Raw genomic sequence first — 27,706 nt, forward strand, 5'->3', positions numbered from 1 at the left:
GTTAAAAAAAAAAGTCTCCTTCTGCAAACCAGTTTTTCTGAAATAAAACCCAGTTTATACAGTAACCCAGAAACTCAGGATACATTAAGAGGCATTTAACTTGACATAAATTTGAAAAGCAATTCACTTGCAATGAAGTCGTCAGCTAACAATAACTTAATATGCTTTTTAAGATTACACCTAACAGATCCAGTTCAAGCTTGGATTTCAGAAGGTTCTGAACAAAGTTCTTCATATACAACTGCTAAAATAAGGTTTAATTCTCCTCTCCCTCAACATGCACTTTTCCATAAGCTATTTGGAGAAAACAGTCATCTTATGCATCTGGCAACCTTAGCCTTGGCCCACACTGCTCCCCCACTGTCACATTCAAGCTCTTCTGTGAAGCCGAACAGCAGATAAACAAGGTACTCACTGCTGGGATATCAGGGATATTAGGTCCAGGTTTCCTAGTACAGTTAGCCAGTCAGCTGAGAAAGCTGTCCATTTCAAGACAAACAATTGTTCCAAGTTGAGCAACTGTCTTCATCTGGAGGCTTGCTGATGAATATTCCTCATAGCTGAAGAGCTCCAGTTTTGAAGATCTTTTCCTTTTGGTCTGTATTTAAGAAGTACCTGCTCTCATGTCCTCCCATTGTACAAGCACCTCAAGCAACTTCAATATCAACTACAAATAAAAATACCACTTGAATCTTTTGGCTTACTTTCTCCCTGCAGCTTGTACATGAAGCTGAAAAAGGTATTGCCCATCACCTCTCTCAGACTAATAGACCCCCCATTGCTATACCTAGACAGAATATCCCAAAGTTTATGCTGCTTCCTGTCAGCATTTCTAGTGGAGTAGCCACAGGTTTCTTACGAACCCTAGAATACTGTTGAATCAATCCCTTAAAGTCAACATGCTCCTTGGAAAAAAAATTTACCGGATAAGATTATTTTTCAGGTAACGTTGATATTTCTCCTCACTAGTCTGCTCTATGAGAAAGCTTTGACTAAGCCAAGTAGATCATCTGAGAGGTCTCCATCTTCAGGCATTCACACAGATTAAGTTAGACTTAAGTTAGACTTCCTAAAGTTAAGCCTGCCTATTCCAGGAGTCTAGGCTATCAGAGACAGAAGTACAGCGCTAGAGACTATATTCCAGTAACAGTCCTTACATCGCAACCTCTGATCTGCATCCCTCCTGGGATCCTCCCTAGGACCCTTAGTCAGTGATGAGAGGCATTATTTATCACATTGAAAGGTAAGGAAGAGGTAAACCAGAAGGTGCAGGCAATCCAGTCAGTTGTACTGACTCCCTTGAACCAAGAGGTCCAAGTACAAGGCAAACACCCTGCACTAATATGACATACCGGCATCTCAGAAAACAAAGGTTTCACAAACTGTTCAGTTTTCAGGCACTAAGACAAATCAGGCCACTACTAAGGCCAATTCATTACCAGTTGCCACGGTGAGATAAAGACAGTGCATAGCAGTAAGTAAAGGGACCATGATATGCACTCAGGGCCAGAGGGCTCCAAAGTACAGCAGCATGGCCCACTACTGCAAAACACAAAAATTACACCAAAAGAAGATACAGGCTCTCAAGGCTCATAACCTTCAGATGCGTACACTTAAGCAGAAATACTCCTGACTACCTCCTGCCATGTATCACAGATGAGGTTTTGGAGCTGAACTCATCTTTGGATTAATTCGTTTTCTGTTCAGTCAAATACCAAACTGTTCACACATTCACAGAACTTTAGAAGAGATAACGCCCAGGACGTGAAACAGAATGAAAACTCTGACCGACACTGACTTGATGTCCAAGTCCTTAGTTTTAAGCTAGCTAAAGATACTGCTGACAACCACCTCAGTATCTGAAAGGGGTGTTACACGCTTTCCTCATTTCCTAACAGGTTAAAAAAAAAAACAAAAACAAAAAAAAACAGGCAAACAAAATGGCATCAAATCATGAGGTGAGGAAGGAGGTCTCACATCTGGTATCTTCATTTCTGCCTGGACTGATATCCCCACAGAGCTCAAGATAGATGCATACCTGATTTTCATCTAATTATTTTTGTTAACAAGCATGAACAAATGACACCTCACTAACTACATTATATAGTACTTAATAAACAACGTGCATAGATATTGCAAGGGACCTGTTTTGCTCCCACTAGCAGCGCTGAAAAGAGAGAGTTGAGACACACTGACTTGCATCTGTATAATTAAAAGAGATTAAGATTCCAAAGGATACTCTCAAGGCTTGGAGGGGTTTGGTTGGTTGGTTTTCTCCAGAAGTATCAGTACACTCAATTGTCTGACCTGAAGACAAAAACTCTGCTTCCAAGCAGATATTAGTTCCTATTTCTATGGAACGGGAAAACCGAAGATCTGTATTTCTAACAGTAGCGTAGTCTTCTGTGACCTGCAAGTCACCCAGTTGCAAGCCTGTGAACGTAAATGTTTCCCAATTTGATCATACAGAGCTCAAAGAACACCCCCACCAACTCCAGAAATTCTATGCCACCACTCGAGAAAAAAAAAAAAAACAGTAATTTTAATGTTCTCTAGCAAATACATATTTAATTGTGCAAAACTTTCAAAAGCATTATTCAAAGAGACAATACAAAAATGTTAATAGGATTTTGGGAGCATTCACAAGCATACTATAAACTTGTAGCTCTAAAAAACAAAGTTCAGCAGTGACCACAGCTGTCATAAGACGTGGCCTCATTGAAATTAAATACATTAAAGCAGGGGGGATACTGGAAACCCCTGCATTGAGTCTCTGACTTCCAGGAGAATGTGAGGATTAATATATTAATAAAACAAAACAAAAAACCTACAGTACTTCAAAGAAGCTTAACTGCCCAATGATTGAAACACACACTGGTTCACAATATTTATTACAATATATTGCTTTAGACAAACCTGCTGTATTGTTAGTAAATCCAATCCACATTTTAAGAAACAGAAGTTACAGCACAAACCACATCTCTGCAAAAGGTATGCAATGAAGGTGAACAGAGGCACAACCTTAACTGTGAAAGAAGAATACAATAAAGATCCTCATATGTGACTAGTTTTCCTGGTAGCAGGTAATGAAGGTAAATAAAAACCTGACTAATAGTACTAAACATAAGATAGGTAAAAATCAGAGCAGTATTATTATATCTGTATACAAAGAAGACAGGGCCTTGATAAATACCCTTCTTTCATTCTCAATGATCTGTAAACACAACTCTCCCAAACCATCTTTCCTCAGTACCTAAACTAGTATATAAAGATCTATACAGAATGTGCAAATTGAATACAAGTGTTTTTAGGCTCTCTTCTTCAAATAGAAGAAATACAAGGTTAAAAACGTTAACACCATAGATTACCTCTACCCAGCCTCTGCAGAAAGACATCAGTAGCAGTACTACCCAAGACATCAAAGCACTGAAGTAGCAAAACACTAGACCAAGGAATCCCTAAGGATGCATGGCATATAACAATGTATACAAACACATGTGGAAAGGGAAAACACACACCAGTATCCAGGGCAAGTATTAGCAGAAAGGGTAAAGCTAACATGACGTACATCTAAGGTTTGCATAATCTGCCACTGGTAACGAAAGTGAACGAGGATGCTTGTCAGAGTACAGCAGATCTGTTCTTCAAAAAGTGCTAGGTAACAAAGGCTTAGGTAAACCTGTGACGTTACTGAGATCCAATTACACCTTAGGCAGACAGGCTTTATTCCTTTACTTGATAACTAAGAGGTGGTATCTGGTAGTTACATGCCATGCTCCGTACTACTTAATAATTACACATTTATAAATAAGTATTGCTAGGCTAGGATGCTGGGTGTCCTCCAGTTTATTGGGCTATTTGCTACTGCTGCCTTTCATTACTGCTGATTAGATTCTTTCTGCACCAACCGAACATTTTAATATCCCTAATACCAGTTTGCTATAGATTAAAGTTTGTGGAAAAATAAATTAGACAAAAATATTATAGCCTATAAGGAGTATGCTACAATCCAGTTTTTGTAGTTAAAGACTTCTGGCCCAAGCGTAATTTAAGAACGGTACCAGCCTGAGCAGAACAGGGTTGTTCTAAAGCATTTAAAATAGAGACATTGAAATAGTCTGGATTTTACTTCCATGCTGGAAAGTGAACCAGAGACTGAAGAACTTTATATACACATACATCTCAAATATAGTCTAGAAGCTCAAGCAATAGCTACAGTTCAGTCCCTTCAGAAGCTGCTTACAGGTTCTTCGCTTTTTGGTATGAGTACAGATGTAAGTTGCTTCTTAGAATAGTCCTTGAGCCTCCACTCATACTAAGAGTGACCATATTCAGTGCAAACAGCACACAAGTTAATTTTATTTTATTTACAGCTGTCAAACTAAAGTAAAGAGGAAAAAAATTAATGCTTACCAGAGGTACCTACTGCTTGTCTGGCGACCTCCTGTGGAACTCCTGTTTATCAGAAGGTCAGGTGATAACACACCGAACATCAATAAAAGCGTTCCTTTGGCCAGCATCTAGATATTCCCCTTACTGGGATGAAGGTAAAGTTAAATTTACTAATTCTAGAAATAGGCACAGTAGCCTTCTCCATCTCTAACACCTGATGATCTCCATGTAATGCTGACACAGCTGGAGACTTTAAAGGAATTTTCTTTTTGAAGAACATCAGAACTATTTACATACAAGGCCAAATCACAAAACTTCTACCTTAAAAGAAAGAAAGGTTTATCGTAAAACTTGACTTGTGGTGAACACCTTACAATTGTCTGACAACTCATTTGCAAGGTTGGAGTGCAATAAAAGCTCACTGCTGGTCAGTTTCCATTCTTCGGCATCTGAGCATTGAGAGGTTCGATGTAGTTGCCAACACTATAATGACATGGTTTAAACCGGGTCATTCTCTCATAAGTCAGTATCGCCAGCCAGTAAGTCTAGTCAGTCCACAGATACAAATTACTTCTATCCAGTGTAGGACAACCTAGCAACAAGCCTCAAAATCTCAGGGGCGTCGGCTTCTTAAGTCTTCACTTCTGAATTTCATGTGAACGTTGTGACTACTGACCTTGGCAACAAGGTCAGGTGTCCATCGCGTTGACTTCTTTGGAGCAGAAATAATGCACAACTATTGCATTAGGGTATCGCGCAAATGCACTATAAAGAGAACAGAACACAAAATCACCTGTCAGTGCAGATAAACAGCTCACCCTCTTCAAACAAGAGCATCCGAGTAGCGTTAGAATACAAAAAAAGGCCTACATAAAAGCAAAATCTTCCTGTTTAAATTTCAGCCTGAATATTTTATTGAAAGAACAGACAACATAACTCACTTTGTGTAATACATATATATATACATATATATATATACACACACACACACACACACTTTCATTTCTATGGGCACATTTTATTCGGAAGTTGCTAGTTGCTTCAAAGACGCTCTGTGACATACTGACACGATTGCCCTTCAAAGCCTCACTGAATTTCACAGCGTTACAAAAATCCTAGGCAATCAAAACCAACACTAATTCAAATTCTGAAGCTATACAGTAACAGCAAAAACTTGAATATGCACAACAGTAACATAGACCTGTGTTCATTAAAATAGCTTAAAAAAAAAAAAAAAGAACTATTCCCTAACACTGTGAAAGCTACCAATATCTCAAAAAGGTTCGTATCAACAAGAAAAAAAATAGATAAAATAATTATGTGACATTGCATTGGAGTTCAATAATGAGAAAGCAAAAAATTCAAGTAAAAGATCTGCATATTGTACAACCCTGTGGTTGCTTACTAGGGATGGCAGAAGAAAAAGTTCTTGGCATCCAGACATCGAGCAAATAGTTCTACTTTTACATGCCCTAAGATTATTAGGCTACAAAACGTAAATCAACTAGAGAACTACAAAGCCATGAGACATACAAAACCATCACACACACATCTTGATTTGAGATTCTTAACTAGAACTACAGCTGATGTAAAAAAACAGGACCACTAGGCAGCATTTTTACAAAATTTTCCAAATATAAGATGAGAAGTGACTTTCTGCCTTCTAGAGCTCTTAAGAGTTTCTGAAAGGGTGTTATTTTGTTATGCTGAAAGCAGGATGAAACTTTTGCAACAAACTTCAGTGACTGAAACTTTCATGTTTTCCCAACTACCCAGTTGAGCAATATAATTTCTTATTCAAGCACTCCTCAAATGTCTCCTTCATATTGCTGTTCCCTCAGCATATACATCCCAATTTGTGCAACACTCTTAATTTGTGTAAGTATACTCGATTCATATTTGATTGTTTCCCAGACTTTAAGGTATATGCTCTCACCTATTACCAATCTTCTTTTTACAAACAGTGCACACCTTCTCCTCGGTAATAATGCACTTCACTTGCTGATGCAAGATCCGCTCCTCTTGGACCTATAAGAGAATTGAAAAGCCAAACAAAAAACAAACCCACAAACCTTGCTCAAAAAGCAACGTCACAGCACAGCTACTTTTCTAGTCTGGTGGAAACGAAACCTGCCTCAACATTTAATTTTCACTGGCTACATCTACATTAGCAAGACGCACAGCACAACAGAAGCAGGTCTGTAGGGCAGAGCAGGTGGCACTGAAGACCCAATAGCCATACTTTATGTATTCCAGGGTTTTACTTCAGACTAGTCTGGTCAAGAGACTAAGGCACTCCAACCATTACGGAGTGCTCAACTGAACTACTGAAGTACTGTACTTCACTACAGTATCGAAGCTCAATACCAAAGTACTGAAGAACTGGTGCAGTTTATCTGAAAGAAATCCAGTCTATGCTCTCCGAGATTATGCTGCAATGCACATCAAAGCACAAGTCCAGAGACTCACTGCAAAAGCACATGCCTCATCTAAACTAAAATGCACTTGCCATCTCCTGGAAAAGTGGATTTTCAGTCCACTTAGTGCACATCTACTAATTTCAGGTGCAATACAGCACCATCTAGAGGATGCACATCCTGTATAAAGGATACAGATTATATAACTGCTGAACATCAGTTTTAAAACTGCACTTCAATAAATGAGAGGGGGTGGGTACTTACCCTCAGAAACTCAGCATGAAGAAGATTCTTGACTACTTGATTAAATCTTTTCTTCTGGGCATTTTCTTCAAGGACTTTCTCTAGGAAGATTCGAATCTCACTAATCTGTGTGTTCGCTGGAAGTAGGTTTATTGCCTAGAGCAAAATATACTTGGTTAGGAAAATTTAAAAAAAGACTAGAGAACAAAGGAGAACAGAAATTGTCATGTTTATCTTGATGCTGTTACAATCTGTTCATATGCCTACTCCGGTGCCCTTTGTATCTACCAATAGTAGAAACTGAGTTCTTACAAGTGTTCCCTACCTTGGTGGTATCCAGTTCGCTGTGATGCAGCTCCAAAACCTGCAGAGCAGCCTGCAGATTGGCTTGAGGCTCCAGCACTTCCATCTTGATTGGCCCCAGGCAATGAACGCTAGGTGGGGAGAGATACATCCGAAGCAGAGACAGATAGACCTGTTTCACGCAAAGAAAAGATTCTGAAACCATTACATTCATCCACAATTGATGGTACTGGTAGAAAGTGATGATGGTACTAGTAGGTTGCCATTCAGGATTCTAAATTGTTCAATTAAACAGCTTTTACCCTAAAATAACAAAGAAAAACACCAAAGCTGTTCAAGGTCTTTGCATTCTACACTAAAGCTTTTCCATAAAAGCAGTACCTTTTAATCACGCATATTTGAATCTTATGCATATGTGAACTCATTTATCATCTTCAGAAATAAGCATTCACTGCTTTTTACCATTAGCTTTTCTATGAACGTAACTAGACTAAGAACACCACAGTATTTTATTCATCTTGAACGCCGTCAGAACTTTAGCTACAAAATATGTGCTCGTTTCCAGTGACAGTGTAACATTCCACCCCCCCCCGAAAAAGATCACTGAAAGCTACTAATTCATGAATTCCAAGAGCTTATACATAGGTTCCTGTTCACCTACACTAATTCTGAGAAATCTATACAAAGCGTAAACTCCCTAGCACAGCATAAATGGTCCAACTAATACATCCTCATAAACCAGGAAGACTGCAAAGATAAAGCTACTTACATCTTTGTTGCCATCTTTGTTTCTGTCATAATGTTTATGGCAGTAGCTAGAACAGAGAAGAATCAAGTGAAATGCAGGGAAAGTTTTGGAACCCAGAGAATCAATCAAGAGAAATTAACATGTTAATGCTTAGATTGCTGAGGCCAACCAAGCTGGGTGACCTTACGTCCAATTCTGATCAGTTAGATGGGATCATGTAACAAAATGATGCTGTTCATTCTGCATCACAATGTTCTTGTGAGAAGGGAGGTTTTGTGCAAGTTTCCCACTCCCAATCAACTTACAAAATGCTTGTACAGAAACTGAATATCAGTTGCAGAGAAAAAACAGTTGGTCTCCTATCAATATACTGTAGCACAAGAACATATAGGTAACCAGGGTTAAATGTCCTCCAAGAGGCATTTCCTGGAAGTATCTGCAAAAAAAACCACTAGATTGAACAGTGTTCAGACACGCTGTTCAGATACACCTGTCAGTACTGGCTAATTATATTCTCATCCAAGTACTTTGGATTGGCCCAGAAGGTTCCCTGACACAACAGGTCTAGCAAAGAGCCATATCTTTACTAAAGAGGATCATGCTAACTGAAGGAGCTTAACTTTACATATCTGGTCTAGTGAGGGCCTCTCAAAGAGAAGGGAAGCAAAACAACATGCACAGGTTCTCAGGCTAAGGACCAGTGGAAAGCCCCTATCTGACAAGGGGGAAACAAAGAACATTAGTGAAAATCAAGTTGCTCTAGACTAAAGCACAATGACGTAAGATCATGGAAAGGTCAGCCTCAAGGGGATTGTATCATTATCTATAACACATATACCTGGAAGAGCCCAAATCAGGAAATGTGGAAACCTAGAGGATGCCAAAAGCTTATAGCGCTCTTGTTCTAAACATAGCAACATTTCACTACACATCCTCTCCACAGGGTGGTGAGCAAACTAAGCCTTGTGAAAAATAAAGAGACCCTTACTTTTCAGCCATTTTGGTATCCTTCAAAATATGAACATAAATAAAGAGAGCTTGCTCATGCTTTCCCATACGACCCAGGAGCAGAGCACGTTCTTCTAGGAGACCTAGGGACAGCATGAAGGATTAGTCAATAGCAACACAAAGAAATAACAGTATAAGCTCCAGGCTAACATAAGGAACTATAAATTACAGTATGAGCATAAACTAAAGTTACACTGTGACTAGATGCCTGCTTGACACTAGTCACAGTACAAACTTCCAATCTGTTGAGCAATTCAGGCTCATCTGAAAGTTAGCACAAACATTTAAGAGTGATGGGAGACACCACACGGTCTTACGCCAGCAGTTAAAAGAATCCTGCAGAGATTGGGAAAGATCCAGCTGTACCAGTCAAAACACAGTTAGTGTGCACACCAGTGGCATATAACTCAACTACTATAACTATCCATCTTCTGCCTTTTGTTAGTATGATTCTGTAATAAATTACTAACTTTTGCTGTACAATGCAACAGCTAGGCTTCAGCTAGGCCATGCTAACTGAACTCACCATCAAAGGGGAAGTCACTAATTAGTCGATCAGGTTCATAGCAGCTAGACTTTTCAAGGAAAAGAAGCAGCTTTTTCCGATAATCTCCCAAGTCTCCTCCTTCCTCCCCAGCGGGCACTGGCGTTTTGTCTATATAGAAGAGAAAGCAACTTAAGTTAGGGTTTTACATAGATGAAGATAAAAAAAACAGATCATTATGAGGAGGAATTAAAAGCTGTTGTATGTGCTGAGAATCCAGGTGCACCTGCTCAGCTCCCTAGAGCACATTATTAAGTACCTGGCTAGAGAATAGATACAGCTATTCAAGACCCTTCCCTGTCTTTAACACCCAGAATTCAGGTAGCAGTAGCTGCTACTCCATCATGAAAGTGTCATTTGATTCCCCCATGATCTTTAGAAAGACAAGAAACTAGACTTCCATATAAAACCATAACTTTTGTAGTCTCAATTCTTTCATTGCTTGGGGTATCATCTTCTGGATATGAACAGTAAAGGCTTACAGCACTATGCTATGAAGCCTAACCTGTGCTGTTCCATTCCCCCTAGTCTTCCCAACAGAAAAGGCTAAGCATACCTGCAGGGAAAGAACTGAGATATTCTTTCATTAAGCCTTGCACCTTCTCACAGTACAGTTGGATGAGACAGTTGTGAAAATCTGCACCGGTTTCTTCCCAGACATGAATGATGTGTTCCTATAAATACATGTTTAGGTTCAGTTACAGATACTTGCTCTGGAAAGTGATTTGCTATAAGCAAACAACAGTTCTATGCTTCCTTTTACCAAGCTTGACCTTAGGATTTCATATTTTTGAGTCTCACTCTGCTTTCTCTTAATCATTTATTCGACAGCATCGGGCTCCAACGCCTGGAGAACTAAAGCCTTACACATACTATGCTGTACTGAATGTAATGCACTATTACAGACTGAGTCCTTACCAGATAAGGAATAGACAAGCTCTTAAAATTTTCTATCAAGAAACTGAGCACTTTGTCTCGTGGCAAAGCTTCCACTTCAGGGAGGTCTTCTGTAAATATCTGCCAAACAAATTTTATTCACAGAACAATTAATTTTTTAAATCTAAGTGATGCAGCATATTTTCTGCGAGGCACAGAAACACAGCATACCATCATACAAGTCCAAGGAATAAGTACATGAAGTATGAAAAATACAAATAGCTTATTTGGGCACCTAGACGTTACGTCACATCTGAAAGGAGCGACAAACATCCATTGCTGCCCTAGGCAACAAACACTTCTTTTCTTTTTACAGTGCCCACTCCCTCCCAAATACAGGTAGTCAGTTTTACACCAAAGAAGAAATGGAAAATAAGACAGGTAAGTTAGCATTTGTCATTTAAATACGCAATCAAGCTCTTGTGCAAAAAGTGTGACGTCAACATCATCTTGTAATAAGCAGCTAGGAACCCTCTTATGTCTTAGCAGTAGATACAGTATTTAAAGTATTCCATGAACAGAAAACTAGAAGAAAAACTGAAAGCGTCTCTCCCTCCATCTGCCATTAAGCATATCACAGTACTGAATACAGACAATGCAAATTATACCTTTCATTGGATTTAATAATAATACATTGGATTCTCACAGATTTTGTTTGAGTATTATAGATTATATAGAACATTACAGATTATCAGGTTCTCCCCATTCCATACACTGCATCAAGCATCTCAACAGCAAGGTGCCTGCTTCAGCCACACTTACCTTCAGCCCATCTTCTGGAAAATCTCTAAGCACCCAGATGGAGTAGGAAAATACCAAGTGCAAGTTCTCTGTGCCTGCAACAAAAAGCAGAAGTTAATGTTAAATTTGTAAAGATTTCCCTGCTCACAACACAAGCAGATGCTTTTAGAACCAGCAAAGCTTCACTTACAGGAGGAATCCATTTCTGAAAAAAGTCACGCATTCCAGGCTAAAGCCCCAGTTTCATCACTTTGCAAACACGGTTTCAAACAGGAATGAGCAATAACTCAGTCAAATACCAAGCATCACAGAATTTAGATAACTCGTAACAAAACCAAGCTCAATTGTCTTAATCACTTTCCAAAAGTCTCCTCTTACTTACAGCACCAATTCATTTCTATAAGGCTGGAAAAAACACTGTACTCTGCTAGGCTGGAAAAAACACTGTACTCTGCTAGGCTGGAAAAAACACTGTACTCTGCTAGGCTGGAAAAAACACTGTACTCAAATGTAGCATTGTATGGTATGAACAGCTTCCATTTCAGAGGAGCAACCTTCTAGTAGAGTAGAGCATAATAGACTCACTGAAAATATATTTGAATAAAGGAGAGAACAACTCATGGGAGTTAAGTTCCTCTTTAGAATTAGAGACAAAGAAAACGTAACCGCTTACAAACAAGTGAGAGATCAATCAAATAGATCCTTTCTAAAGCACTGATCGCATCTAGTTGCCTTTGTTGAAATCATGATTGAATCACCAAAGTTATAACCTACTCAAACCCTCAAGATGGCAAAAGAAAAGAAGGAGCCCAGGTAACTATCTGAAAGCTTATAGATCAGCATACTACAAGGCCAACATCACATCACACCAGATAACAAACCAGCAGGCTCCCTTGGCATGTAACATTCCGCTGCATGGGGATTTCTACTGAAGGTGACAGGCAAGGGTGTTTTGTGCTGCTAGAATTAAAGTAGATACTGAACTTTTAAACGTTTTCAGCAACAAATCCTTAGTTCAAATGCGAGATATAATAGGAAGAAGTTCCTCATAAGACTGTTTTAATAACTGTAAATACTACTAGCATAAAACATTCCATTTAAGCAAGAATAAGTTGCTGGGCTGTATCAACTACATTTTATTACCCTTGAGTCAACAGACCCAAATAACCTTTATTTGTTTTGAAAGCGTTGAGCAAGAAACACATAGGAAAGCTGTTTTTCAGACAGCCCTGGCATAATGGAGAAACTCCAAAAGATCAGAAGAAATTTAACAACATACCAAGATTTCAAAAACCATTCCAGATAACTTGGATAATTATAAGTCTTAAGCGTCACCAGTCTCAGGTAAAACAAATAAACAGCTGACATAGGTCAATCAAGATAAATTTAAAGTAAAAAGATGAGAGTTTTTTTTTTTTTTAAAAGTAAAATTATAAGTTTGTTTTGTAAGGCAGTATTGTGCTAGATTTCTCTAAGACACAAAGAACATTAATGATCTGCTGACAGCAAGGAATAAGAAATGTAAGAAACGCACATAGCACAAACAGGGAGGGTCTCACTGCCACTGTAAGTAATGAATTATTATTGAAGAAACATCCTGAAAACAGAAGCCAGCAGGAATTCAGCACAGAAGTAAAAAAAAACAAAACAAAAACTTTGCCAAACGCATAAGACTAGGAGATGAAGCAAGAGACTCTCCCCATAAACCACTGTGCATGGTTGTGCATGGTTTAACCAAACTAGCAGTGTGACAGCACTGTGCATTTAGAAGTAAATATTTTATTGAATGGAGGAGACTACTCTCAAAAACAGCAAACCTCTCAAAAAAGGACATGGGAGTTCACAATGAATAGTCAGACAAGCAAGTTCCTGATGTGATCCTACAACCAGCAACTAAATCTGTTAAATCAGAATCTAGATTTATCTATACATCGAAAACAAAAATTTTACATAACATTTTTCATTTCAGCAAAGTCACCAGGCCCAACAACTAGAAGTTAAAATTTCAGCTGGAAAGTCTAACCTGGAAGTTAAGACTTTCATCAGTGATGGTAAATCATCACTGGAACAAAACACAAAATGCTATAGTATATTCTCTACCAATGGAAATTTTTATCAGAAACAAGGAATGTTTTCCAAGAAGAGATGCTCAAGTTTGAACAAGACTCTCCTGAACTAATGCTTACGGTTTGCATTATGCACGAAACCATACTAGATGACAACAGTACCCTTTAGCCCAATAGTCTACAGATAGTTGCTGAACAATAATAAAAAATATATATATATATATATATATATATAATAAAACACACACACACGCGCGCCAAAAAAGAAAAACCATTCCGCACTGCTAAGCCCAAGAAGAATAAAGATATCTTGAAAAGGAACAATGCTTTAACCAGCCTCTATTCCACACATACCCAAATGCTGCAGATACTGCACTGTCCTCTCATGACCCTTCAAAGGTGAGTTGGCTTTCTTCGACTGATCCACCAGTACCTGCAGTGCTTTCAGAAAAACAAAAAGGTTAATTCTATTGTAACCAGATGAGTATCGTTCCAGCTTGAACCACAAAACAACCATATTTTTCCTGTTCTGCTCACAGAGAATAAAAGAAGTTATGTTTTAAACATATGGCCAAAGAGGTAACAGGAACAAAAACAGACTTCATCATGAGAAAGATGCAGAAACAAAGTACCTTCTGAATTCTGCCTGCTCACTTAAGACGAGTTAAAACGCAGACTAGGAGTGCATGCGCCTATTCCTTCTCTTCTCCCCACACCAACCTCATACCTACCTTTCTCATGCAGACCTTTCTTCTCATACAGTATTATCAGCTCACTATATTTGTGTGCCTTCTTTAGTACGTGCTCACTCTCTTCAATATGGCAGTGATTGTTCTCCAGACGTAGCAACGGTGCCACCAGCGCTACGTTAGTCTGCGAGCAAAAAAGAGAGCGGTCAAACGTTCGTCTAACGTGCACCTAAGCTCATGGGACTCTCCCCCTTTACACTGGAACCGAGAGAAAAGTATAAGTCTTATGGCAGAACTGACAATTTAACACCTTAAAGTAAGTCCTGTTCACTTCCATCATTTGCTGGGACAGAAGCAAAAACAATACTCAGAGCTATTCCCATCCAGAATAGAGGCCAGCTTTGAAAAACAACTTTGACAGCAAGGTTTGCCAAGAGGCACCCAGCCAAAATGGACATGCCTGCTTTGTTCCATGAAACTGCTTCCTGAACAACAAGAAAACTAGCTAAAACCACAAAGTCTCACAGAGCTTTTTTCCAAGTGAGATAGTTTCATGAGAACTTCTAAAGTAGCTTCCTATCCTGCTCCTCAAGTTCTTCAGCCTAAAATCCTGACAAAGTTTGCATTATAAAGGAAAGGCCTCGAGGACAGGCAGAAACTCACATGGAGATAACACTTTAACAGGGTGGTATCAATGATTTGTAGCAGCTTCTTTTTGGATTTGATCGTGGGCGTTCCTTCCATGAGGGGTGAGGTACTGGACTGATGGTCAGAATCATTTAGCTTCTTTACCAGCTGACTTCTTTTCTGCAGGATATCAGACAAAATTTTAACAGGAAAAGTCCATGGATTTCTTCATCTCATTCCCAGAAAATACAATCCACCAAGGAAAAAAAGAAAAAGACTAAATTAGAACAATTTAATAACTTATTTTACCAATTTACTCCTCAAGATTTTTGTTTGTTTGTTTCTAACTACTGAACACATCACCTTTCCAACCACACGCAGGCGTACATATTTATCTCGCAGATTTATAAGTTTTGTAAGAATCCATAGTCCTCAGAAAACAGGTAGCAGGAAATTTGGTTAACCTGAACAGAGGTATTTTAAAGAAATCAAAACATTTTAAACAATCAAAACATAATTTAAATTTTAAATTACTGCATGCACACAAAAAAAAACCCACTTCAGACACAAGCTTCTTTTTACTCAAGTCAAAATGGCAACAAAACAGTTCAGAAGCCAGTCGCAACAGAAGAAAGAGGACAAGAAGTTATGGGGCCCACTACATCCTGTGCCACTTTAATGCATGCTTTTGGACCATCTCCTGGATAGAGTGCCCTCCACAATAATCACCAAAAAGAATGAATGACCAAGAGCCCAAGTCCTCTTCAGAGGGCTACTAAAAATAAAATAATGCATTCAGATTCAGATCTGGTCTACGAGTTAAGTTCTGTCCAGTTCTCACTGTCACATGTGATGTCCTCCCCATTTCTGTGACACATCTCACATCTTTTCTCCCACTTTCTCAGGAGCTGCTGCCATAGAGTTTCCAACTGTGAAGACAACCTATTAAGGCTAGCCTGACAGAGATGAAGTAAGCATACTGCTTCCTGCGCATCAGTGAAATTAACCAGAGTATGTTAAAACCGAATAACATTGCTCTAAAAACAAATGTAGAAGCACTCACTTGAGTTAGGTAGTCTATGAGAGCTAAATGTGCCTTCTCCAGCTCTGCCCCAGAGAGCCCTGGCAGGGGGTTGGGATACTGTAGCTGTTTCCTGTAATCTGTCGGCAGGAGGTCAGGGTACAGACCCATCACATGAGTGGGATCTAAGCAAAAAAAACCCACCAGTATTAGTAACAGCGCATGACATATTGCTTTTGCAGACTCTTAAATGTATGCAGCCTTTGAGTAAGGTTAGCTTTCCAACAGAGCTGTTTGTAGTCAGCTTGTATGTCCATGAGGTTCCAGACATGAGAATTTGCTTATCACATAAGATAAAACAAGCCAGAAGAGGCAAGAGAAAGACGGTTTCAAAGTTCAAGCGGAACAAGTTCCAGACTGCATCTGTCACACCTGCAGGATAAGCCTTTATTATAATCCTTTTATTGCTTTTTGCAGAGTTCCAACATTAGCAACTCTGATAGTAGGACAGGATTTCTATGAACAGGCAATGTTTAAAGAGAAGATTTACGGATCTTTCAGACAGAAGACAAGGACAGAACTGAAGAGCCACCTGTAACTAATGAGCATCCGTTTTCATGGATTTTAAGCAAATTCAAAATTACTGTCCTCTGATTTAAATTCAAAGTATGTTGAGCTCTCAGTTCTTTTATTCTATCATAATTTTCAAAAGTAAATATGATGCTAAGCGTCATCCAGAAAAATAGGTTGCATATTTTAGATTACTAATAATTCTAGGTTTAAATGCATGAGAGATGTATTATCACCCATAAAAGCATCTCAATATGAAGCACTAATCTACAGTACAGTCCAGCCTTCTGGTGATCTTCCAGTAATGTTGCTATGAACCAGAAAAATAGCATCGGATTCCATTTTGACTTCCACAACCACATAAGTTTCCTTGCTTCAGCGGCTTTGTCCATCAAATGGGAAACTGGTTTGAAAGTCCTTAATTAATTTGCTTTGCTCAGAGTCCAAGGACTTAGCAAATCTATAGATGCTCCTTACATTTCATTCCAAGCTACACATAGGCTTTTGTTCCCTGCTGAGGCCCTCAAACTTCAAGGGTTTGCGTACATGGTGTGGCTACAACAGAAATGTACTCTGCACAAAGAGAAAATGCATGATTTAACATAATTAACTTCAGTTAGTTCAAGTGAAGTCCCATGAAGTTCACAAAGAAAGAATAAATAGCTGCCTAAGCTACCTCCCACTCACAGGGAGCCAGTCTGCCAAAGGCAACAGTATTTTAAAACTGAAAGAGAAACAGTCTGTGAGCTTCATTTCATCTCTCCCAGGTATCTCAAGGCCAGCCCAAGCATTTACCTGTACCAAGCTTGGCAAAAACTTGCATCGATTCATCAAAACGCTTCTGGCAGAAGAGGTTGAAGGCAAAGAGGTTCTTAATGTAATGAATTTGTTGTCGCTTCTCACTGTCTGAATCATCTTTCATTTCCTACACAAACACAAATTGATGAATAGGAAACACTCTTGGGTATCATAAGTGAGAGTGAAACACTCCAGAGAAACAACAGGAGTATTGTATTTTGGGCAGACTAAGGAATCCAGAAGCTTGTCATCTTCCAAAAAGCATAACCTGCCAGGAACGCGCATGTCAGATGTCAGTTCTCAGATACTACGTTCACTGTACTACTGACATAACCCAAAAGGTCTGAAAAGCTACCTCCCATTACCTATATGTTCACTACACCACAGCAACCCTTTACTGATTTGCCTTTTAAAGTGTTTTCACATTAGCAATGCAAAATGAAATGAAATCACATTAGTGAAATCTCAGGGAAATTTCTGGGGGAAAAGAGTCCTGACACATAAAATCCTAGAATAGTAAGAGCAATGTGATTAAACATACTGAATCAGCATCTCTAAGAAACAGTTATGTTTCAGGAATAACATGGAGGAATATTACAAACATTCCTGGTCACCTGAGAAAACACAAAAAACACACGACTCCTAAAACTGTTTAAAAGCAGTCTTAAGACTTGGAAGCCCAACTGACTTACAAGTCTGCAAGAAAGCAACTGATTAAACATCTGAGAGGTGTAACGCTTTGCATAAGAGATGACATCCCAAAACCTAAAACCAAAATAGATCAATATGGAAAATCGGCAGCAAAACACTAAAAATTTAAGCGTCCAAACCTACTCAAGAGTTTGTCAGTTTATGCAAAGCTGACAGCAGGGAGGTTAAACTCTCTGGACTAGCTAACGTCAAGCAGTAGGCAGACGTCCTTTTGCATGCTTCTGTACCACTGCAACAGTGCATTCCACCTCAAATTGAAAGGATAAATACTTACTGCCAACTGCAACGCCAACTCAAACTGCTTGTCTTGTAGAAGTTGCTGGATCTGTGTTGCTATGGAGACTGGAATGAGCCGCCAAACAAAGTGATTACTTGCCACATATATAATATTTGTGCTGGAAAGAAGACAAAAGGTCAGCTGCTAAGTTCCAGCACTGAGAAGAAGCAATAACCCATCTGAAACAACACTGGTTAATACATATATTGACCAACCAGATACTAGGGGAACCTGAGCAACACTGCAAAGCAGAAAGGAGAAGAAAACATCTCCAGTGATCTGAAATGCCCAAGGACCCTCAGCTCTATCGTTTACTCCTCAGGGTTCAGCCCCTACCCTTCTGCTCACAGGAGACAAAGGACTTCTTCAATGCTACTTCTTAAGCCAGGGGAGTCAGAAAAGCTGTTCATTTCTCACAGACAGTTTTTCAGAGTGCTACCAAACCCAGACAGCTCAACAGAAGTAACAATTAGTTTTGCATAATACCCTCCAGAGGTGATGAAGCGTGGTCTCTGCAGCTCAATGCTCTGTACCAGCAACCGAGGTTCAAAAGTGCGAATCTCCACATACCTTGGCAGAACAGCAATAATGTAAGGAGGCTGGTGTTCTGTTTGTGAAATAGGTCAAAAATTTAAGTTAATCTTCCTCAAGTATACCTTGAAATAAGCCATAACTCAAAGCAAGTATTTCTCTTCAAAAATTTCTTCCTTGAGCTGTGTCCCTTGTGGCTTATTAATCAAGAAACTCAACGCCAGAAATTGCCAGCAATTTGCTAATAGAATACTGCAAAGCTTTTTGTTCATCTCTCAATACCTGAAATTTTTGTAGCACTCAGCTGCACAGAAAAGCTGGTGCTCTAACACACTGTCTTATATTTGAAATCTTCTGACTTCATTAAGATAGGCAATACGGCTATTTTGTGAGAAGGAAAAAGGCATACAGACCAGGAGTAAAGGAGTGACAGAAACAGAAATAAACACATGCAACTCTCCACACTTGGAAAGTACAACTGGAATACTCCAAGAATCATCACACTCAGAACCCAGCTAGTTTTCAATACCAGGAACGTAACATACAATTGGGACCATCGTACGACAGACCAAAGAAAAAATTACTGCTAGTTCTCACCCATGGCTATAGGAATATCTGTCCAATTCAAGGCACACTTCTGGGTACAGATTCCTTCTTCATTTAGCACTACAGTCAGATCATCTTGGCCAACTGCCACTTTTCCATCTGCTACAGGGGCTACCAACGGTTCTAGCTGCTTGCCTGTAGGAAACAGTTCTTTGATAGATCCTTTTCCATCCACCTAGGACAAGGATAAAGAAAACAAAAAAAAAGAAAAACCTGTTGTTCAATATAATGTATGTTTCAGAATTGTAGAAGACCAAATGTCTGAAAGCCAAAAAACCCACTGCACGGCAGAAGGATTCACAACTCAAACTAATCACTAAAAGGACACATGCAACTTTAAAGATCAGCAATTAGAAAGTTTCTGGGTATCAACACTTCTCTTGCTCATGCATCATTCAGAAATAAAGCATTAACATTATCTTCTGCGCCTCAGGTGGCGTATACCTATTACTCTGACAGTAGCTGAGCACACAGTTCTTAAGTATTTAAAATGCATAACACAGTAACAGCACCAGTGAAAGTGTCCATACACCTCCGTGTAACTCCAGTGTTTTATGATATGGGCAGAAGCCAATTACAAAGGCAGAAAAAAATTATCAAATAGAGATGTCAAATGAAGCATTTTTAACTGAAGGCATGACAATTCCACGAGAGGACCAAAAAAGAGAAAAAAAGAGGTTACGTTGCATTGTCTGTCAAATAATAAGATATTATTGGTCTTTTTTTCTTTTTAAAGCTATCTCCTTTCTTAATACTTGAAATAATAAGCAAACTGAGCTTACACACACTGCTACCGAACCAAAACGTATCTTTTCCAATGTCCTTTTTTCTACAATAGTTTCAAACACCAGTTGCAACAGTGATAAAATCACTTCCTGACAAAAATCGGTTTAAAAAAAAAAACCACACTTAAAATTGCCCTTTTCAAAACCACATTCAGCAAGTGTACAGACATTGTTTTTCACAAGTGTCTCACAACTAAAGCCTTAAGCATAAGAACAGCTTATGTAGTGTCCATTGCGATCCCAATCTCCTTACGCACCCTGTTCCAAACCTCCATCTTACCCGTATCAGATAATAGTCCCTCTTGAAACCAACACAGATGGAGTTTTCACACCAGGCCATAGACTTGGGTACATCAGGTACGCTGAGGTCCCCCTGAAAAACAAAGGGAAAACAAGTAAAAATAGCTGTTACAAGAGGAAGCAGAGAGAAGTCTAATCTAGCATCACAGAGCTTAACAGGCAGCACTGTTTTGACACCACGCTCCCCAGCATACCCACTCAACCTCTCCTGGTCAAGGAATGGTAGTATTGAACTAAAGGCTAGATTTACGCATAAGAGAAAAGCGTGCTTTGAGTCAACTGCGTAACTTCCTAAAAGAGTAGCTTAGTTCAACAAATAGAAATGTGTAGAAAATTATTCTTTGTAATAATTATTCTGGTATTCAGAAGTGCAGGTCTCTCTGCTTGTTGTCAGTACCTACCTTACGACATCCTGATATGCTTGAAGTCTTTGGGTAGAAGATGACCCACTTCCATAGTGTTATCATTAACTGTATGCTTATAGAGGCTGTTTGTGTTAATACATTTCACTGACAAGCGTGCTACAAGTGGAACATTACCAGAATACAGAACAGTCTTTAGTTTAGTTTATGAAACTGTATTCATGCCATTATTTGCCATTTCAATCATGCATTTTCACCTTAATTTGCTGCTGCTTTGTTAAATCACTGCAGAACCGACAGGACTCAACACTCTAACAGCCAGCAACACCTCTGAGTGAGCAATGGGGACTCCACAGCAAGGAGGAAAGAGCAACTGTAGTCCACAGTGAGGTATACTAGACCACAGAAACAGTCCAACTTACCTGTAGTTCATGAAATTCTCTGTCCTTCCAAAAATAAAGCTGTAGCTTCTTCCGTACTGCCACGCACATTCTCAGCACCTCTTCCCCTGTACCTGAATCCTGTGAAAACAGACAGGCCTAAACACATCATTATCAGAAGGCAGGGAAGATGACACAAGGCCAAAAGAATCCTCAAACTGAAGCAAAGCTGCCAGCTGAAAAGCAGCCTTTTTCATCCATGCCAGAAGGGGTTTCCCTAAACAAGGGAGCACAGAGAGAAGGATGATGGGGTACTTCAAAATCAAATTTGGTTAGATGACAGGGATTGTAACACCAAGGAAAAAAAAAAATTTATAAAGCACCAAAGACGTACGCACACCAAAGAGAAGATTAGGGCTAAGCACATAGCTTTCTACATATCACTAGGATAAACAGCTTGAACTCTGTGCAGTATAGGAGACGGGAGGACACGGAACAACAGAAAGAACATGCTATACTGATGGATGAAAACATTATTAGCTGTGTTTTAGATGCTAGCTTGTTGGAAAAGTTTCCCAACAAGAAATACCAGGAAAGCCCAGAGCCCATATACAAACCATAAGGCATTTTGGAATGACTGGACTTAAATGTGCTTTACAAGACATTACTAGTTTTAAAATTAGAAAGCCTAGGTACTTATTAAAGGTTTAATACTAAGTTCCCATGGGGTGAAGATAACAAAGTACTGAGGAAAGACACTAAATCATCTCTGCTGGTCATGAATGAGGTTTCTGAATAACACAGATAGGCTGAGAAACTCACTTGGATAGAAATGAGTCACTTAATAAACCACAGCATATTAAAAGAGGATTGCTATACCCGATGGAACCATTTTATGGCCTGGATCAGCCATAGCTGCCCAGAGACTTCCTGGGCCAATACAGTTTAACAGAAACAAAGATGTAATAAAAACAGCGATGGAGACACTTGGAGAAGGGAATCCCTGTGAACTAGTACACTGACAATGTAAGGGAAGGGAACGGCTTTTGTACTGAAGAGAGCACTTCAAAAAGCGACCTTCAAGGTTCACAGGATAAAAGTTCACAAAGATCACAGGATAAAAAATGCCTTAGGGTTTTGTATCAGGAGATAAAAGGCTACAGTCTTAGCAGACAGCTCTCTTATGGAGCACAAGAAGAAAAATGACTACATTAAAGTTTGTTATCTTAACTGAAGCTCCTACATCCATAATTAGACACTAATGCCCAAGTAACTTGCACATAACACTAAATTAACAAACCAACTTTTCCTATCAATATAAAAAAAAAAAAAATCATCTTTATGATAAAGCAGTAAAGGTATCTGTGCCATTGGGTTCTTCCTCTTACCTGAAGATCACAAGTGAAGAGGGATGCACCTTTTGCCTTGGAAACTGTAGTGATTTGTTGAAATGTCAACAGGTCATGGACATAAATGTTATTCTCTGTTTTAAACAAAACTCCAATTATTGTTCAATATTTAACACATGTAGAGCTCATTGTTATTCACACAAGTTATCACAGTTTACAGCAAAAGAACTTGTGAGAGAAAATCAGAGTTGCAAGAAAGGAAAAGGAATGTTTTTCCGACAACTGAAAAATGAGTGCTGACGCACAAGAATACATGATGATAAACACCGAAGAGAGGACTAAAACCAGCTTTGGCAAATTACATGAAGAAATTGAGAACAGGTGCTAACCAAGCAGAGGAAGTAGGAGTAAAAGGGACAGCAGGCAAACCAGAGCAGAGCAAGTTCACGATGGAAAACTGTATGAACAAAGACCATTTTGAACTGGCTCCTGAAATTAGTAGGAAGCAAACAGTCGCAAGTGGAGAGGGCTGTGGTCAAGTTTTTGTACGCACGAGGACGCAGGCAGCAGCAATCTACACATGCTGGAGTCTGAAGAGCTGGGACTTGGAGATCATAAAGAAGGGAGTAGCAACATAAGCAAAAAAAGACATAGGAAGATCATAAGGTTAAACAAATATAGTCAGAGCCAAGCAAACTTAGACCTTCCACAAGATGGTAAAAGACTGCCGTCCGCATATAAGCCAACATTGGCATAATGCATCAACAGCAAGTTTCACGCATCAAACAAGTTCGGATAATAGAAGTTTTATCCTCTGTCATACAGTGCACACCCACACAAAAACATGTGTGTGTTTGAGGGGGGAAGGGTGGAAGTGTGAGTGTATACATATAAACACCCACACACATACAAACCATACATTATTTTTAAAATTACAAAAGTTAGTGTTAATACTTTGTTCTCCAAGCTCGTTTATGACAAGCAAAGCTGCTTCTCAGTCTATGCTGCATAATGCTTCCTCTGCAAAGTCAAAAAGCCCAAATCCTAGACAATGACTTTTCAACAACTAGACCACTATGCAGGCGTGTGGAAGGGGTGTCACATTCAGCCAAGTAACTGTACCGAGAAGAGTTCACTAAATATTAAAACATTTTTTTCCACTTACCTAACAGACTGACCAGAATTTTAAATTGGGAAACAACATGAATCTGAAAGAAAGAGTTCTATCAGAGCCTACATTCACAAGCCAAACCTCTGACTGAGGCTTGATTATAGATAGTCTAAAAACAATGAATCTTATATACTATTAAAATAATGAAAACAGCAAGGCACCTATCTATGCACTGCCTCTCTCTCCAGCCATTGTAACCCTTTTCACTTATACCCAAATTTTGCAAGCTAGCACACAGAGCTTGTCACCTAAGCTCGTAAGAAAGTTTGAAATAAGGAATATGTAGCAGTACAAACGTACATCTAAAGGAAATACAGGAACTTGCCGAAAGAGGCTGCACATAATCTTTTTTGAGTACTTTCCTGAGTATGAATATTATGAGCTAAAGTTCCCCAAAAATGAAACAGTAAGAAGACCTGACTGAAAATAGCAACAGTTACTTTAGTTCTAAATTTCAACTAACAGGAATTACATTCACATTGTATAACCAAGAGTCAAACAATATATCACAGTCTGTAGGTGTGAGCACTACCATCATTTTTTATGAATATTCCCAGTCAGAGCAGCTGGAGGATTACTGCAAACTAAAGCACTTCCATAAAATCCAGAAATGAAATGTGAAGTCCCAATTCTTAGCATTCTGCTTTAGCAGCCAAATCAAGCTTCCTCCTATTATAGGAGGAGACAGTGGACTAAAACACCAGGCTGTGCCGCCCCCAGAAGAACCCATAGCTTTGGATATTTTTTTTCTGTTAAAACTAGCCCAAATGCCAGAAGTACATTTGACATATCAAGATTTCTTGGCTGACAACACAATAAAACTTCCCCCACATCAAGAAGCCGGTATTTCCTACCTGCTGAATCTTTTTGGAGAAGTTCTTGTTGGATTTCTCTAGCGTCACCTCAAACCTATTGCAACCTACCAAAGAGATTTGAGAGAACACGTTAACTGAAGTTACCTGTAAAGTTATGACTGAATAAATCTTACACTAAATAGAACACAGAGAATTATGAAATCAAAATTGATCACTTAACACCAGAAGAATGACTCTAATGTCTTTGTGCTATCTTTTACTTAACAGTTAAATGCATCAGAAGGTCTTCCATGTAGCCAAGCAAAGATTTAAATTATACTTCCTGTACCCATCCGAGGACCTCATCAACAATTAAGATTTTTGCCTTGCTGGGATTTTAGATTACAACATCTATTATTTAAATATTTTCAAACCGAGAGATACAAAGGTACCCAAAGACTTTATCTATACCACTCAAATGTCAGCAATTTAAATTGCTAGGGAACACATCACTGCAAAGTAGACAAGAAATAAACACTGCACCACAAGGGTTTAAAAGGAGTTTTAGGGATAAAGACTTACAGACACTTTCTGATGACATAACCTCTCCTGGCACTGATGCAAAAAAGGGGGAGAAATTTACCATGTGAGATAAAACACTAACGACTCAGGACTAACACGTTCTCATCGGAATAGATGGCCTACAAGTTTCGGAAAAAGCAAGCTGAATTCAGTCTCAAAAACCCAAGTAGCTACACATAAACATCCTTCCAAAAGCTGATGCACTTGGGAACAGATTTTTTTCTCCTTTGCTATCGTACGTAATACTACATTAGCGTGTTTAATAACACGGGTTTCTACACAACAACAGATAACGTGAAATAGAGACCTGTTTAGTGAAAGCCAGTTATAACTAAATCTAAAAATATAATAGTGCTCTTTGTGGCATCTCCAGAACAGACTAAGAACTGACCGACTGTCCAAGAGGCAAGTAGAAGAGTACATGTATCATAGAACTAGTTAGGGGGGTTCCCCCTCCCCCATCCTGTAACACCAGTGAATAAAGCTCTTAAATGAAAGACTGGATTAGTAGATCAGTAACAGATGACAAGCATCAGATCTCTGACAACTAGTACAGCGCACTGCTTTTGTCTGCATTTCTCTACAAGTATTGCAGTCACAAAAACTAAACCAACTTACTGTATGGAGACCTAATATAAAACATATTTAAAGATAGAAGGTAGGCAGATATTACTTGCCATCTTTCTTATACATCTGATAAACAGTATGTACACTTCCACTAAAGATCCCACACAATATCAAACTCTAGGCATGAAAAAATTAGCAATTAAACATTTGTGTTAATGTCACTATAACCTCTAAAGCGCATGAAATAAAAATACCACTGCCTTTTTCTGCCGTTCTTAAAATCAACTTACCTATATCTTTCTTGATCCTGTAAAGGAGAAGATGCCCTTGTTTGGTACCAACGAGGAGCCATTCCTCTACAAAGAGTGGGGAGAAAAGAATCTAATCAGTATCAGCAAAGACCACTCTTAACCACCTCTGTTACATTTATCAAATACCAGGAAACTTGCTTCAAATTCCTAATAGGGATTTATGTTGCGAGACATGCATGTTTCCCATCATTTCTCTGGTGGAAATGCTCAGTAGTAGCTTTCATTCTTGGGAGATAATATCCGGGAATCAAGCAGTAAAAATGAGACTACAGCTTAGATATTACCTACTTGTTCTTAGCAAGGTAGAGGAACAAGCAATTGCATCTTTCATGCAATTAAAAGAGATAATAAACTATTCTTCAGATACCATCTCCCAGAGAGGAACAGTGCTACATAATGGGGGGGGAGGGGGGAGGAAGAGAGGGGGGAAGCCAGGGGAAAAAAAAAAAAACTATAGAAATTACATTAGGTTAGGAGTATTAAGAGGTTTGTTTTGTTTATAATAGTCTTTATGAAGGAGTAGCAATGCCTGAAAGGATTCCGGCAGCTTTGCTTAAATTGCACTTGAACTGCTTGGAGACTCATTTAGATTCATTTAGAATTTACAAAAATACACTTTTTTTTAATTTAAAAACTCTGTTGTTGAGGGTTTCAAATTTGTCCAGTGTATAGCATCTGTCATACAAAAGTCATAGTACCTTTATTTGGTCATTAAATTTGACTGAAATTCTTCCTCCCTGATGCAGGTCATATAAGAAACAAGCATAAAAGAACATTTCTCTCTAGCATCACTACTTCCTCATTACCAAACTACATGTATTTTAATAAAACCTTGTTTCCTGGAAGGCCTTTCCTCCACTATTTGGTAGAAAAGCTGCAGAACCAGAATTACAACTTTTTTAAAGCAAGTATGCTTCACGGGCTGTTTCGGCTTTTTTCTACTTCAGCAAAAGAAGGGCTTTCAAAGAGAGAAGGATAAAGGCCTCACCACAGAAACAAACAATGCTCGCATCTTCTCTAGTACAGAGTCTAGCGCGAACGACCACGTTTAGGTTTGGCAGCACTACTCAAGTTATAATTTCGTCCTTAAAAAAAAAGATTACACGGGTCACCGATCCAGAGAGTCTAGGATTTTTTTAATTACTCATTTTCTTCCACGACACTACATCTGCTGGACACTGCTCGGGCCGCTTGCGAAGCTGTATCGGCGCGGACAGAGGAGCGGGCGGACAGCAGGAGCGACCAAGACCAGATCAAATCCTTTGCAGGCACGGATGCCCCCAAAACATAACCGATGCATCTACAGGCCACTAACACACGCGGAGAGAGGGTAAAACCAGGACTCCAGAAGCGCAACCTCAGCACACCGCAGGCTCCCTACGGCAAAGCCCGGACACGAACAGGCCGCGTTTCTCTCAGCTCGCCCCGGCCGGGCCGCCCGGCACCGCGGCAGCCCCCTCCGGAGCCGCCCGGCGCCCCCTCCCCTCCCGCAGTCCCTCGGCGGCAGCAGGAGGCCCGGCCCGGCCCGGCCGCGGCGCTCACCCCAGGCCGCCAGGCAGTCGATCTGCAGCGGCAGCTTCTCCAGGATCGGTACATGCTCGAAGGCGTCGTGCATGATGGCGGCGGCGGCGCCGCTCCCGCCCACCCGCCCACCGACCCACCGGGAGGAGGCAGCCGGCGGCGCGGGGGGAAGAGCGGGCGGGGCGGGAGGGCCCCGAGGGAAGCGGAAGCAGCAGCAGTAACGCCGCCGCCACCACCGGCGGTGGACCCGCAGCGCCCGGCCCTTCCCGGCAGCCCCCGCGTCCCGCCCCGCCGCCGCCGCCGCCGCCGCCGCTTCCGCCTCGAGGCCCCGCCCCCAAGCCCTCCCCTCCCCGGGG

At 39.8% G+C, this 27,706-nt stretch overlaps 1 protein-coding gene across 6 annotated transcripts; it reads right to left on the minus strand.

Annotated features, from left to right (window-relative positions):
- Positions 1-685: 685 nt before the first annotated feature.
- Positions 686-27,640, minus strand: VPS39 (VPS39 subunit of HOPS complex). Of its 6 annotated transcripts, none has more exons than XR_011141486.1 (27): positions 27,372-27,640; positions 25,809-25,874; positions 24,430-24,494; positions 23,570-23,612; positions 22,444-22,538; positions 21,098-21,196; positions 20,294-20,386; positions 19,220-19,403; positions 18,578-18,698; positions 18,089-18,209; positions 17,101-17,230; positions 15,778-15,920; positions 14,751-14,894; positions 14,130-14,271; positions 13,753-13,839; positions 11,354-11,427; positions 10,574-10,672; positions 10,212-10,329; positions 9,638-9,766; positions 9,092-9,194; positions 8,125-8,170; positions 7,378-7,527; positions 7,074-7,208; positions 6,329-6,420; positions 4,414-5,157; positions 2,917-3,026; positions 2,313-2,433 (listed from the first exon to the last, which is right to left on the minus strand). XR_011141486.1 is itself a non-coding variant. In XM_068946015.1 (26 exons), exons 1-25 carry the CDS (start codon positions 27,442-27,444, stop codon positions 5,082-5,084), a joined length of 2,628 nt encoding a protein of 875 aa, XP_068802116.1. In that variant the 5' UTR covers positions 27,445-27,634; the 3' UTR covers positions 2,875-4,536; positions 5,069-5,081. The 6 variants fall into 6 exon arrangements, 3 of the variants coding, with proteins under 3 accessions (XP_068802116.1, XP_009682983.2, XP_068802117.1); XR_011141487.1 differs by lacking the exon at positions 2,313-2,433 and having other exon boundaries at positions 2,875-3,026; positions 4,414-4,536; positions 5,069-5,157; positions 27,372-27,634; XR_011141485.1 differs by having other exon boundaries at positions 686-2,433; positions 2,917-5,157.
- Between the last annotated feature and the right edge of the window lie 66 nt (positions 27,641-27,706).

The sequence above is a fragment of the Struthio camelus genome, chromosome 5, assembly GCF_040807025.1.
Source record: "Struthio camelus isolate bStrCam1 chromosome 5, bStrCam1.hap1, whole genome shotgun sequence".
NCBI lineage: Eukaryota > Metazoa > Chordata > Aves > Struthioniformes > Struthionidae > Struthio > Struthio camelus.